This window comes from Megalobrama amblycephala, linkage group LG19 (assembly GCF_018812025.1).
Source record: "Megalobrama amblycephala isolate DHTTF-2021 linkage group LG19, ASM1881202v1, whole genome shotgun sequence".
Classification (NCBI taxonomy): domain Eukaryota; kingdom Metazoa; phylum Chordata; class Actinopteri; order Cypriniformes; family Xenocyprididae; genus Megalobrama; species Megalobrama amblycephala.
In genome coordinates, this window is record NC_063062.1 from 27,346,367 (window position 1) to 27,361,182 (window position 14,816).

Genomic DNA, 14,816 nt, shown 5'->3' on the forward strand with positions numbered 1-14,816 from the left:
TGGGTGACATTTACCTCATTGTTTCCAGGAAACCTAACAAATGTGTATATATGATTTTTAACAGAGAGGTACATAAGCGGGCCCAGGGCAGAAAGCGAATAGGAAAGAAGAACTTTAAGAAACGCTGGTTACGAGTGACCAATCAAGAGCTGTCCTATCACAAGCAGAAAGGTGAGTGATCCCAGCTGATGATGATGATGATATGTTCCCCTGAAGACCAATTTGGTCCATGATCCAAAGAACTTTCTGTTTGTGGGCAGTCATCCAGTTCAGCTTGAAAATGTGGGTGTCCAGACACTTGTTTTTGCTGGCAGTTTTTATATGGTAATGGAGTTCAGAATAACATGAGAAGTATCCCTGTTTTTTTTTTTTTTGTTTGTCCTCAGTTTCTCATTCTTGTTTGTGTAGCTCCTGTTCATGTAGTGTGGCCAGCCAGCTCTGGATGTGAAACTTTCTGTTTCCCTTTTTTGATTTATGCTGTCAGCTTTATGTCATGGGTGTGTACTTGTGTTCACTGGTGTCAGTGGATATCATGTATTTAGCAATGTGTTGGGTTGTGAGTACTGAAAATGTGCATGTCCACCGGTAACTTGTAACATTGTGACTATTTTACATTAGGCCCTGTTTACACCTGGCATTAAAGGGATAGTTCACCCAAAAATGAAAATTTGATGTTTATCTGCTTACCCCCAGGGCATCTAAGATGTAGGTGACTTTGTTTCTTCAGTAGAACACAAATGATGATTTTTAACTCCAACCGTTGCGGTCTGTCAGTCGTATAATGCATGGCAATGGGAACTCCATCTATAAGAGTCAAAAAAACATGCACAGACAAATCCAAATTAAACCCTGCGGCTTGTGACGACACATTGATGTCCTAAGACACGAAACGTTCTGTTTGTGTGAGAAACCGAACAGTATTTAAATCATTTTTTTACCTCTAAAACACCACAATGTCCAACTGCCCTCCACATCCGGTTAGTGAGGTCTGAACACGCTCTGACAACGGCAGTGATCTCTCGCACTCACTAACCAGATGTGGAGGGCAGTTGGACATAGTGGTGTTTTAAAGGTAAAAAATGATATAAATACTGTTCGGTTTCTCGCACAAACCGATCGATTCGTGTCTTAGGACATCAATGTGTCGTCACGAGCCGCAGGGTTTAATTTGGATTTGTCTGTGCATGTTTTTTTTTACTCTTATAGACAAAGTTCCCATTGACATGCATTATATGACTGACAGACCGCAACGGTTGGAGTTAAAAATCATCATTTGTGTTCTACTGAAGAAACAAAGTCACCTACATCTTGGATGCCCTGGGGGAAGCAGATAAACATCAAATTTTAATTTTTGGGTGAACTATCCCTTTAAGATGTGCTTTGGTCAATCGGATCACAAGTGGATGACGCTAAATACAGGTCTAAATAGAGGGTCTAAAAAGTTCTGAGCTTGTCCACTTTCCACAACTTCCAGAGGTTGTTGAAAACACATTTGAACGGATTGCGATTCGGAACGAAAATAGCATATATAATGATGATATAAAGGATGTGATATAATTGAATGAATTAGTTAAAATCAGTGAGATGTAAAAAAAAAAAAAAAAAAAAATCCTCAAAATTAACAAATACTTATTTTACACAATATATATATATATATATTTTTAAAAACATCTGCATTATGCATTATCAACAAGACTGACAAGTAGATTCTGGACATAAGGGGAACTAGGTTTCAAAATTATATGATAAAAAGGAGGATATTACATTTATAAATTTGCTCTGTAATTACATTAAAAAGTAAAAATGTTTCTTGAGCAGGAAATCAGCATATTGGAATGATTTCTGAAGGATCATGACACTTAAGACTGGAGTAATGATGCTGAAAATTCAGTTTTACAATCAAAAGGAATAAAAATTACATTTTATAATATATTAAAACAGAAAACAGTTATTTTAATATTACTGTTTTTCTCCCTAATAAATGCAGCCTTGGTGAACCTAAGAGGCTTTAATAAAGATTTAAAATCGTACTTTTTGAACGGTGCTGTATCCTGTATGACAACATTTTAAAGCATGTAAAATTCCACACAGCAGGTTCTGTGAACATTTTTGAGTGATGATGAATCTCTGTTTTGAAACGATTCACTGAAATGGGTAGTTCAAAAGAAATGATTTGCAGAAATGATTCAAACTTCCCATCTCTATCAGCATTTTTGTTATTGAGGTTTGAATGAGGACACTATTACAAATACCTTAAATCTGTTAACACTCACAGTTATGAGTCATGAGTCATGACATATGGAACAAGAAATATTCACAGTGTTGTTTAACTTTGCACTGCCAACAGACTGATACAGTATATGTAGGTAAATATACTACATAATGCATCATCCAGTCCTAACACATTTGTTGATCAGCTTCATAGCATATTAACCGTAATTCCCACATTTCCTTTGAGTTATCTATCCTGTAAAAAAGAGCTGTGTCAATTCCCATGGTGTAATGTGAATTCAAGGTCACCAACTGCAAATCTTATTGTCCCCGCATGATAACACTTTTACCACTGTTGTAATAATAAACATCCTTTGGTGTGATCATCTCAGAAGGAGCCAGCATGGTGGCTTGACCTTCTTTTGTTTCCTGCTGGACTGTCAGCAAAGCTGGGTTACTGTTGTTGTCTTTTTTATGGGAAAGCTGAACAAACTTACCCTAAGTATTACATTAGTTATGTTTCCATCCACCTATTTTTATTTGGATTACACCTGCTGGGATATCGCATACAAAAAATGCTGGATGGAAACACCAAGTTTTTATGTGCATAAATCATGGTAGAACACATTTACCACAAGATAACATGGCACTGTTTATTGCATTTCATTTGAACGCTCAGAGACACAAGTCATTTATGATGTTGGAAAAAAGAGCCCTGGTTGTAACAACTTTCATTTTCATTAGATTTTTTTGTGCCATTTTCCCAGGAAGTGATGATTTTGTTCTCTTGATCACATGGGATGGAAATGGTGCTTTATTTGCTAATGTTTTATGCAGTATTCCAATTTTGCGCATAAGTTAAATTCACAACTTTGGATGGAAACATTGTCATGTGGTGTGTCTATATCCAGTAGAGTTTTGAAGGCACAACTGGGTCACATCTACACTGAACAGTCCTTGTGATGTATTATCTCATTTGCAGGTTTTTTCCTCCCTGCTTTAATTAAGTAATTGTGTAATTTATCATATAATTTAAGCGCTTGTGCTGGGAGTTACTCTGACAGAAAGCATGTTTCTCATTTGATTTCTCACACATATGGGAAGTGTTAAATGTTCATTCATTAGTTTTGTTTGATGTTGGGATATGTGACTTTTCTTAGCTCATTTTAAGTAACGACAAGCTATTCTCCATTTTACCACTAAAGGGATTTTCTGAGTAATGTTTGCAAAGTTTTGTGGATGTAACAAATGTTGCTGGTAACAGCACAAGAACACCTTGTTGTAAAAGCATTTGGAAAAGAAAAAATAATTAAAATGCATTAGATAGCAAAATATCCAGACAGAAAACATGGAAACTTTTGAATTAACTCAGACTTTTCAGGCACTTGAGTGAATTTGCTGCAACTGGACATTGGAATCATTTTGTAAAGGTTAAAATATTCATTTCAGAGCTCAGTGTTGAGTTTACAATAGACCCTTCACTGGAGTTTGATTGACAGGCGATCTGACCAATCATAATGCAGACATCCACCATTTTTGTCCGACTAACAAACCAGATAGGTGTGTTAGTAGATTAACATTGTTGGACTTGAAATTGAAAAATGGTGTGTATTGACATCTTTCCATAGTTCAGATGTTCTTTCATGTTTAATTCATGCGTTAACTAGCAGAGATTATTGGTTCACGTGCTGCTTGCGCCGAGTCTCTACACATTAAAGCACCATAAAACAGTATCTTTTGTTTGAATTTCTTAAAAATGACAAAATTTGCAAGCTGAGACCTTATTTGATACCAAAAGTAACCCGCTCTGTCTTCTCTGTCGGCGTGTTGTCAGTGTCCTCTTTGGCGTGAGAGCGACATGGCTTATCGGACGTAGCAACAGTAAATAAAAGGGGCGGGTCTTTGGGAAAGGTCAATTGCAATTTCAAATAATTGAAATCTTTCTGAACTCTACCGGACTTGACTAAGACTCGACAAAGGTGAACTCGGACCCAACACTAAAGTATTGTAGCTAAACTAAAGTAGCTAAACTGCTAGGACACTTGAGGAAAACTGCTGGAATACTCTGAAATTTATTCTTGAAACACAAGCTTGAAATTCACCTCAGGATCAGGGAGTATTGTTTGGGATGCTTGCATTTTTAGTAGACAGTTCCTTTTGACCAGATCTTCCCACATTACAGTTAAAAGAGGGAGAGTAAATAACTCTATAATAACTCATGATTTCATTTCCTCTCATTTGATCAATGGAGGGTCATCTTCTAGAGTCAAGCCCGCTGAGCATCTGGACTAAATGATGGACCGTCCTCTGTAGACATGCACCTTTCATTTGTAACTGTCCTCCAGATATCAGATCTGGGACGGTCGAGGATGTTATACTCCGTGTTCTTCACTGGCTAAACTCAACCTGACCCCCTTTAATGATTCGAAATCTCACTAGAAAGGAAATCAAGATACTAAAATGTTTTACCATCTAACAAATATGTTTAGTTTCCAAATCAGTTGATTCACATATAAACATTTATTAACTCGCACATCAGTTGTGGTTAACAGAAGCTGCTGTAAAAAGAAGATGCGAGAACCAATGAGGTTTGTTCTCACGCATCAAGCAAGTATGTTTAAGCTTCTGTTTATGTTCGCTGATCAGTGCTTATATGTGAATAAAAGCATAAATTAAAGGTGCCCTAGAATTAAAAATTGAATTTACCTTGGCATAGTTAAATAACAAGAGTTCAGTACATGGAAATGACATACAGTGAGTCTCAAACACCATTGTTTCCTCCTTCTTATATAAATTTCATTTGTTTAAAAGACCTCAGAAGAACAGGCGAATCTCAACATAACAACGACTGTTACGCAACAGTCGGGGTGTACGCCCCCAATATTTGCATATGCCAGCTCATGTTCAAGGCATTACACAAGGGCAGGCAGCATTAACATCTGAATGTGCACAGCTGAATCATCAGACTAGGTAAGCAAGCAAGAACAATAGCGAAAATTGGCAGATGGAGCAATAATAACTGACATGATCCATGATATCATGATATTTTTAGTGATATTTGTTAATTGTCTTTCTAAATGTTTTGTTAGCATGTTGCTAATGTACTGTTAAATGTGGCTAAAGTTACCATCATTTCTTACTGTATTCACGGAGACAAGACTGTTGTTATTTTCATTTTTTAAACACTTGCAGTCTGTATAATTCATAAACACAACTTTATTCTTTATAAATCTCTCCAACAGTGTGTAATGTTAGCTTTAGCCACGGAGCACCATCAAACTCATTCAGAATCAAATGTAAACATCCAAATAAATACCATACTTACGCGATTAGACATGCTGCATGACGAACACTTTGTAAAGATCCATTTTGAGGGTTGTATTAGCTGTGTGAACTTTGTTTATGCTGTTTAAGGCAAGCGCGAGCTCTGGGGGTGGAGAGCACTAGAATTTAAAGGGGCCGCGAAGCCTGAATCGGTGCATATTTAATGATGCCCCAAAATAGGCAGTTAAAAAAATGAATAAAAAAAAATCTATGTGGTATTTTGAGCTGAAACTTCACAGACACATTCAGGGGACACCTTAGACTTATATTACATCTTTTGAAAAGACGTTCTACGGCACCTTTAAAAATGTACATCATATAAAGTGATCAAGCCTCTTCAGAAAATTTGGACTAAACTACTCAAATCATATAAATTAGTTTTATGATCTCTTTATGAACTTTTTGAAGCGTCAAAATGGTAGTTTACTGTTAGAAGTACACTACAAGTGCACAATTATTACAGTTAAGCACACTTCTTTTTCACAAGGCTTGTTGCTGCATGTTACAGTAATACAGTTGACCTTTTCAAATAAAGTTAACTTGGCAGTCTCTCTCTACCAAGGTTGCTCTCTGTTTCTTTTTTCCCATGTGGTTATCATCTGAGATAAATCACTTATACTGTAGAATCCATTTCAAAAATTGCAAACCAGTTGTACCAAATGATTAATTGATTAACAATTGAGATCAGTTGGATTAAATGTTAGGCAAATGTAATAAACTGAATGAAAAAAGTTTAATAGTAATAGCATTTTGAAATATACTTGGTGAATTTGTGTATTGTACCAACATATCTGAAAATAGTGCACTTTTTATGACCTGTTGAGCAATTATTACTAATAGTTGCTTGTGAAAGTGGTACCAAAGCACTTAAATGTGTACTTTGAACGTACAAGATGAGGAAGAAACCTTGGGATGAATCAAGACTCAGCAGGGCAGCCTGTGCTCTTCTTTCTTCTTTGTACTGATGAGAATTCCTACTGTAGTTTTAGTCTGGGGTGGTGGGATTGCAACAACCAGCCTTCCTTGATTTTATTTTTACCTTTTTGTTTGATCTTTTTACAAGAGTGAATTCTGACAAAGCAGGTCTACTGCTACGGAGTTCAGACCCTGCAGCACATTAAAGGGCGGAAAGACATGTCTAAAGTGATTAGCATTTATTTATTAAAAATAAAAAAGTAAAGAAAAAGAGTTTAAGCTCCTTGCACACTCACATTTAACTTGGTATAAAATTGCAGGCATACCATAGATTAAAAATATTATTTAAGTTAGTTAAGAATCATTTTTACCCCAATGTCCTCTTTTGACCACTTCTGGGGACAATTTTGTCCCCAAACTACAGAGTTGTCTGCTACTATACTTCAAGCAACTAAATATAACAACATAGAATATGTTGCTGTCACTGTTAAATGTCACACCACCAAACTTGACTCTTTGCCCTTTAATGTTAGGAAGCTAAAAACCATGTGTTTGTGATGCTGTTGTTTAAAATGCTGCAAAAATGGCTGTTAGAAACTGAGAAAATAAAATGTTAAGTGAACAAGTAAAAATATCTGCCAGTGAAACAAGGCAACGTATATTCATAATAATGTGTAATAACTTGCTATTTTAATTATTGGGCAAATGATTTATGTAGATGTGTAAGAGAGTTAAAGAGTTATTAGGCATGACTCGCAGCAGGGTGTTTTCACATGCTTGTTTTTGGCATTGCAGTTCTCAAACTTTTACTATATAATAAAATATTATCATTAGAGTCATTCGAATTTTATTTAAGGAATAGTTCACCCAAAAATGTAAATTCTATTATTTATTTTTTATATATTATGCTTTATATAATACAGATTGTAGTATTCACATTAATAAAGAGTGTTGTAAAATGTATCATTTCTCAAATTCAACAAAAGAAATTCAATTCAGCTGCAAAAACTGTTAAGGTGTTGATACACGGGCAACTTTTTGAGCAATGTTGCCGGGCAGTGCTGTTGAGCGATGTTGCTTGGGCACTTTCCCATTGACAATGGGGAGCAAATTTCGATCTAAAGTATCCAGATAGAAATTTGTTGCCCATCCTCAATAGAAAAGTGCCCAAACAAGCAACACTTTTTGCTCTCACTTGAAAGTGTCAGTGCAGTTAAATAGAAAAATATTACTGAATATTGTCTTTTAAACCTCTTCTTTTTCAGAACACAAAAGAAGATATTTTAAAGAATGTTTTCGTGTTTTTTCGTCCATACAATGAAAGTCAATGAGGTCCAGAGTTGTTTGGACCTTTTTCAAAACTTTTTTTCAAAACATCCTAAAATATGTTCCAGTTTCATTAAGATTTAGCCCCAGATATATTAAAAGTTAATAGTTGGTCTCTATGCAGTGATATAAACAATAGTTGGTGAACTGGTGTTTTAATTGTTTACTTTATGCATTTTAGCAAGGCTGGAATTCAGTATTGGCCAATCAGCATTCAGAAACAGAAATATCTCCGGTAACAGTTTATTTTAAGGTGACATCCGTTGTGACATATCTTACATGTCCCTTAGCATTAACAGTAAATGCTGCATATTAACCCTAAACCTAACCCTAATCTTAACCTATATTTATGTAATTTCAATGTAACAGTGTCACCTTAAAATAAAGTGTAATCATATCTCCATTTAACTTATTTTAAGGATAATTAAGATGATTTAACTGGAAAGACAACATACTGATTAGGAATAGGATTTTTTTTTTTTTTTTTCAGTAAAGAGGAACAGGAAAAGACAGCCAACCAGCTAGTGGCAGTACACACCTGATAAACGTTCAGGAAGAAGATGCATTAAAAGATGGGCCGACGTGGCATGCACAGCTCTAGTTCTCAAGCATCTGTGTACTTTGGCTGTTCTGTGGTCAGAATGCTGCACGTCAGTGGAGGAGATGAAAATAGGAATTTATCAAACGTACAGAATGTGCATGAGAAACGGCTGTGTGTTTGTGTTGGCGGAGCAAGTTGGTGTGCTATCAGCTCCACGGGCTCGGCCTGACTGAACCGAGTCACGGGTCGTTACAGAATATCATGTGAGATTTAGTGTCCGTGTCTGAACCGCAGTCCCCAGATGTTGATTTGTGTCTACGTACAGAGGTCTGGGCTCTGTATTTGCATTTATTTCAAATTTATTTCGTGATGCGTATTATTCATCAATGTCCCACACAAGTGATAAAAATGGCAAAGTATGAATTTTTTATTAATTTATTATAATTCGCTATTTAATAAATGTATATTTGTGTTTGTATCCAGGGAAAGAAGCACTGTGCATCATTCCTGTGAAAAACATCCTCGGTGTTGAGAAACTGGAAGAAAGTGCCTTTAACCGCAAAAACGTGAGTAGTTCAGTTGTTCAGCAGGTATAGCGTGGCCATCACAGGAATAAATTACATTTTTAAATATATTTAGAGTATTATAATAATATTTCACAATATTACTGTTAAAATAAATGCAGCCTTGATGAGCATAAAAGACCTCTTTTAAAAACATTAAAACATCCAAACTTTTGACCTGTAGTGTATATGTAACATCCCCCTCTACCGTGTTTTGTTTGGCAGATGTTTCAGGTAATCCATTCAGAGAAGCCTCTGTACGTGCAGGCGGGCAACTGTGTGGAGACCAACAGCTGGATTGAGGTGCTGAGTCAGGTCAGCCGCTGTAACCCGGGCCGGCTCAGCACGTTTCACCCATCCGCTTACGTGAGTGGATTCTGGTTATGCTGTAAGGAGCCCAACGAGAACGCCCCGGGCTGCAAACCCTGCACTGCGTAAGACATTCTTATTAATCTTATTAAAACATTTGCATTTTATCGCTTTATGTGCAAAGCTGCAAACGTGTACACATTCCCGTTTTTCATGTCTGACTCCGTCTTATAGGACAGTGTTGGCGAATATTCAACTGGACATTGACTGTGACAGAGAAACAGAACGAATCTTCTCCTTCTTCTCCTCAAACCGTTCCAGACTACAGAAGATGGAGGGTGTGTATAGTCTAAAAATGAAATCATTTACTTTATTAATACACTTTGTACTGTATGTTTTCCTAATATTTCATCAAAGTATACTTTCTTCACTGCTAAACTTTTAATGTCTATTGATGTAACCAATGCTAGTAAGTAAAAAATATCGACCTGTGAAATAATAGCTAATAACCAATCATTTAAATCAACCCAGGATATTGCAATATTCTCAATATTAAGTTCAGAAGTGCCAGTCAAATGTTTGAACTATTTTGAACTATTTTTCACTTTTTCAAATGGAGGTCAAGTCCATTGGCATAGGAATACCAAAATGATCAAAAAATGTTAAATAAAAAAAAATCTTATGTTTCCATGAATGCACTTGATGACTCTTTCCTTTTATTATTTGGTCAAATTCAGCCATTAAAAAATAATAATAAAATATAAGATATATAGTTTGTATTTGTCTACAAAATATAAAAAAGTTAAAGTGCCCCTATTATGCTTTTTCAAAGATTCCTAATTTTGTTTTGGATGCCTCCTACAATAAGTTTACATGTACCCAAGGTCAAAAAACATTACTCACATCTCTCACACTTTCTGAAATGGTTCAATAAAGGATTCGTTTGTCTAAACCCCACCTTTCCGAGAGACTATTCTGCTCTGATTGGTCAAATGGCCCAGTCTGTTGCAATTGGTCTATAGCGCGTGTCGGAAACGAATTTTGTCTGAATTTCAGCTCTGGACTCTTCCACAGCACTTGTTTAGACAGTGATACGAACAGTAACAATGGTGTCGTTTTTACTGTATCAATTGGAGCCTGAGGCATGCAAAATAGATTTGCTTACGCAGCCCAGAAAACAGCGTTTTCTCGACATGTTGACAATACAAACCAAACTCTTCCAGGCTTCAGCTAAAACCAATGAAGACCATAGGCTGGCATTATGCAAATTTGTTATAAACCTACCTAGGTTTGAGCAGGAACTAAGACTGGAATTACTGATGGCTTGTTTCAGGCAGTTCAGAATCAGTTCTTTCTTTTGGGAGACAATAACTCCATCGATGAAACTTTGCAGACCATTTACATTCACAAACAGCTTTTTTACACACTACATGAAAGGTAATATCACAATAGGAGCACTTTAAATGATGAAAAATGAACAGAAAAATTTATATTCATTAAAGTGCCCCTATTATGCTTCTTTGAATATTACCTTTTATGCAATGTGTAATGTAGCTGTCTGTAAATGTAAACAATCTGCAAAGTTGTGAAGGCGAAAGTGCATGATAAATAAAGTTATGGTCTCTCAAAAGAAAGAATCAACTCTGAACAGCCTAAACAAGTCATTAGGAATTCGAATCCCACTTCCGTGATGGCCACACGTCACAAAGTAACACATTTGCCTAGTACCTGCCTATGTTCTTCATTGACCTCCAATGAACAATGTCTACTTTGACTCTCCCTCAAACAGGTTTGTGTTGTATACATGTCAAGAAGATGCTGTTTTCTGCTCAGCAAATTCTCTTTGTAAACACTCCCATAGGATGAGGATTACATTCGTCATTCAAGTTAGTGCTTGGCTAACGTTAGCACTATTATTGATACAGTTCCCATATGTGCACCGCAATAAATTAGAAATATACACATCGGTTTGTACACTTGTTGATGCTGATGTAGAGGAATTTCTGTTGCAACATCTCATAATATACGTCAAACTGAGTAGTGCATCACTGAGAAACGTCCTGCTCAAGTCGTTCTTGCGATGGAGGTTTGGGTTGAATAACTAGTTCTTCCAATGTTTCATCATCGGACTCGGGCTCGGATTGATATGGTAAAATCAACGCCATCGTTAGTGTTTTTACAGTGGGTACAATCGCCGAGCTCCGGAAACCTCCAGAGCTGAATCAGTTATAGTAATGGGCGTGTGTTTCTGAGAGGTAGACCATTCACAACAGACCGGGCCGTCTGGCCAATCAGAGCAGAGCAGGTTCGCGTAACCTTTAGAGAGACTGAAGCATCGGACGAGAATCATTGAAAAAATGTGGTGATGTGCAATGTATATTATGAGAAAATGAAAGCATTTTTTGACCTTTGCATGAAAACCTATTAGAGGAGACCTCAAAAACAAAATGTGTTGATTTATTTGTGTGCGTGTCTACAGATGCTTGTGCCGGCATGTCAGTGTATCTTGGGCAGCAGGAGGAGTGTTCAGCCTTCACTATACAGGACCCTAAAGAGACCTTCCGTACCATTAAAGAGCTCGGAGAAGTACTGGATGAACTGCAGGCTCACCATGACTTAAAGGGGGCACTAAATGATGAACCAGGCACTATGTAAGACACCCAAAATGAATTAAGACATCGCATTTTTATACAATATACATTTAAATTTTTAAGTGGAAAATGTTTATTGCAATATATCTTAATGTAAAATAGATAAATTTAGCATTTTTTAATTATCCTTGAAGACTTTTTATAAAAATTCCCATCTTCAAGAGCTAATTAAACAAAATCTTACGTGCAGTAAAATGATTTGAAATTCTTTCTTTTTTAGCGAGAATCCTATAGTTGGAAAGACAGCGTAACGTTGCGACTGCGCGACCTGGTGGTACTGACGCAGCCACACAAGCAGAGGGCGCTGTGTTTGTCAACATATAGGAGCATGAAAACGCTCTGATAATGCTCAGAGAAGCGCTGCCATTCCACACGTGACTCGAGTCTAACCTCTCCAGCAATTGCCTGATCTGGAGTTACAGTGTACTTGGAAGAATTCGGCCAGTCAAGAGTCGAGTGGCGTGTCCGTGAGTTGCTATCATTGGAAAAATCTAGCTCTTTTCTCTGTGTGCCTGTCCGGTCTCAGTTTTATATCAGTTTTTAAGATCGTTTAGTAACCTCAATCGCCAGTCCGCACAGTAAGAAAAGATTCCGATCACCTCTTATTCATTCCTAAACAGGCTGTGAAAGTCCAGACACCAAGAGTTGGTCTGAGAAATTATAGCTGCTAAAAATGAAAACTCAACCTTCACATTTTTCTTTGTAAACCGTCAGTTTTTTCAGACTACTGGTCGTCTGAGTTAAATAACCATGTCAAAGGGAATCTTCATTGTTCATTGTAGTTTCATCCCTCTCAGTCCATCCCTTTGAGTGTGTGCATGGTTTTCTATCTGTAGTGGATAGAATTAATCTGCCTTATAAATTCAGTGGAGGTACTTACAATCCCACACTTGTGTATGAATTAGGGACTAATGCAGAAGCACTTTAGATATTTGGAATATTCCAGATGAGATTGTTTTAGATACGTGGTATCAAACTTTTTTTCCTGATATTGATCAGTTACATGATCAGCTCTTGTGTAATGTTCTGTAGATAACGTTCATATCCTGTAGATTTTTACTAGCTATTTTTCTTACGCCAAAGATGTTGTTTTGTAGGTTTTCATGACTTGAAAATGGTATACATGTCGTTTTATAATTACAGAACTTAAAAAAAAAAAAAAGGAAAATGGATATCTATATTTCATGGATGTACGTTTTGGGAGCCTCATGCATTTGATAAACATGAAGAAAATTTTATTCAATCGATCTTTGTAATCCCCCTCCCCACACACACAATGACAATATTTTATAGTACGATGATGTCATAAGCTCTGTTCCATAACCTAGTGAGCTGCCTACGAAGACAGCACAGGCGTGCTCAAATTACAAACTGCTCTAAAACGTAGGCAGCAACATGAAATTATAGAACTGATCCCTCATTTGCAGAGAATGCAGTGCCATAATGCACTCCAACTAACTTGGTGGGGGGAAAAAAATCAATCCAAGATGGCACTTGAGAGAAATATTGATTGTAAATGTACCATACTAAATAGTAATGATCAAAGAGTTCCATGTACTTACAAATTTCCCAATATTGGTGTGTGCTATTGAGCCGTTAGCTTAGCAACATGAGAACAGCAAAGTCTATTGGAATTGGAATATTTGTGTGATGTGCAAAAAAAGTTAACTGCCAGGGTAAACGGCAAGGAAGCTCACTAGGGTTTCAAACAGAGCTGGAAACATAGTTTGTTTGGTATAAATTCTGATCGACAATCTCCTGTATCATGTTTGTGGTGTCACAGTTGTCTATTTTTGTGGTGGGATTGTCATGTCATTTCCTAATGACTTCCACCTACTGATTATTACAGGTCTACACATTCGTGTTTTTTAAAAATTACCCCAATTTTAACTGTACTGAAGGGTTTTTGTGTCTTTTCTGTAACACTGGAGACTGTTATGTTCTGCTTGGTATACTTGTGTTTTGCATCTAGTCAAGATCAGTGGTTCCCAACTGGTAAATAAGCTTAACTTTTAAACATAAAAACTAATACCCAATTAAATAAATCAAATGGTATGTAATTATCTTCCAAACCCTCTTGTCATTCACAATATCCTCACTTTTATGAGCATTACAGATCTGTGTTCATGATCAGGCTGTTAGGTCAGTTCAATGGCGTCACATGTGTTGAATTTAGCCCAGTGCACAGTATGCGATTTTGGCCACAATATTGCCTTCTGAGACCAATTTCTGAGATTGTTTATTATCGTACTGTAGGTTCCCTTGACAAAAACACCAGATTTTTCCATTGGCTTTTGGATTATTGCAGAAAATGAGCTCTGTGACCAACAAAAGTTTATGATTCTTATACATTTTGTTCATCATGATAATCCTCACAAATCAACATAACTTTAATGAATTTTGAAGCATAAATACAATCGGCAGCTAAACGTAAGCTATAAGCGAACTACACCGCTGTAGGATGACCTCAACCTCACTATCATTAAGCTTCAGACATCTTTTCAGTCTTTATTTAAAAAAACAATTTCCCTGAACGTTTGAGTTATGATAGTTTGCAAGAGTGTAATTATAACTAGAGAGTTTACCCGTTGAGTTGATCACGTTTAAGTCGTCCCATTTAGCCACTTGTTAGCAGCCACCTTTTTAAGACAATTCAAAATAAAGCATTACTGATGTATTTTATGTTGTAAAGTAAAATGTGACTCTCTATGTTAATATCTTGAGTTTGTGTTAACCACAGACCTTATTTCAGGGATTTAACCAAAAACCCATTCAAAAAACCCATTGTCTTTGGGACGATGGAACCGGAAGAGCTAAAATGCTAACTCGTTTCTGGGATTTGACCTACAAAAAGCACCATACCTGCAGCACACTATAGGACTGATGAATTTAGAATACACTGTTTTCTACCAGCAGTGCCAAGCTACGACTCCAGACTGTTCAAAATCCTTTCGTGCCACTATCGCCACTCACATA

The 14,816-nt window shown here is 36.6% G+C and overlaps 1 protein-coding gene across 2 annotated transcripts in view; it reads left to right on the forward strand.

The window, feature by feature from the left end:
* The window catches only part of rasa2 (RAS p21 protein activator 2), a 52,963-nt gene extending 39,063 nt beyond the window's left edge, over positions 1-13,900 (forward strand). For both annotated transcript variants that reach the window (XM_048169483.1, XM_048169484.1), the window contains 6 exons: positions 65-171; positions 8,801-8,883; positions 9,106-9,314; positions 9,424-9,527; positions 11,669-11,840; positions 12,061-13,900. In XM_048169483.1, coding sequence (XP_048025440.1) covers positions 65-171; positions 8,801-8,883; positions 9,106-9,314; positions 9,424-9,527; positions 11,669-11,840; positions 12,061-12,091 — 706 coding nt within the window. In that variant the 3' untranslated portion in view covers positions 12,092-13,900. The remainder of the gene's footprint in view (positions 1-64; positions 172-8,800; positions 8,884-9,105; positions 9,315-9,423; positions 9,528-11,668; positions 11,841-12,060) is intronic.
* The last annotated feature ends 916 nt before the right edge of the window (positions 13,901-14,816 follow it).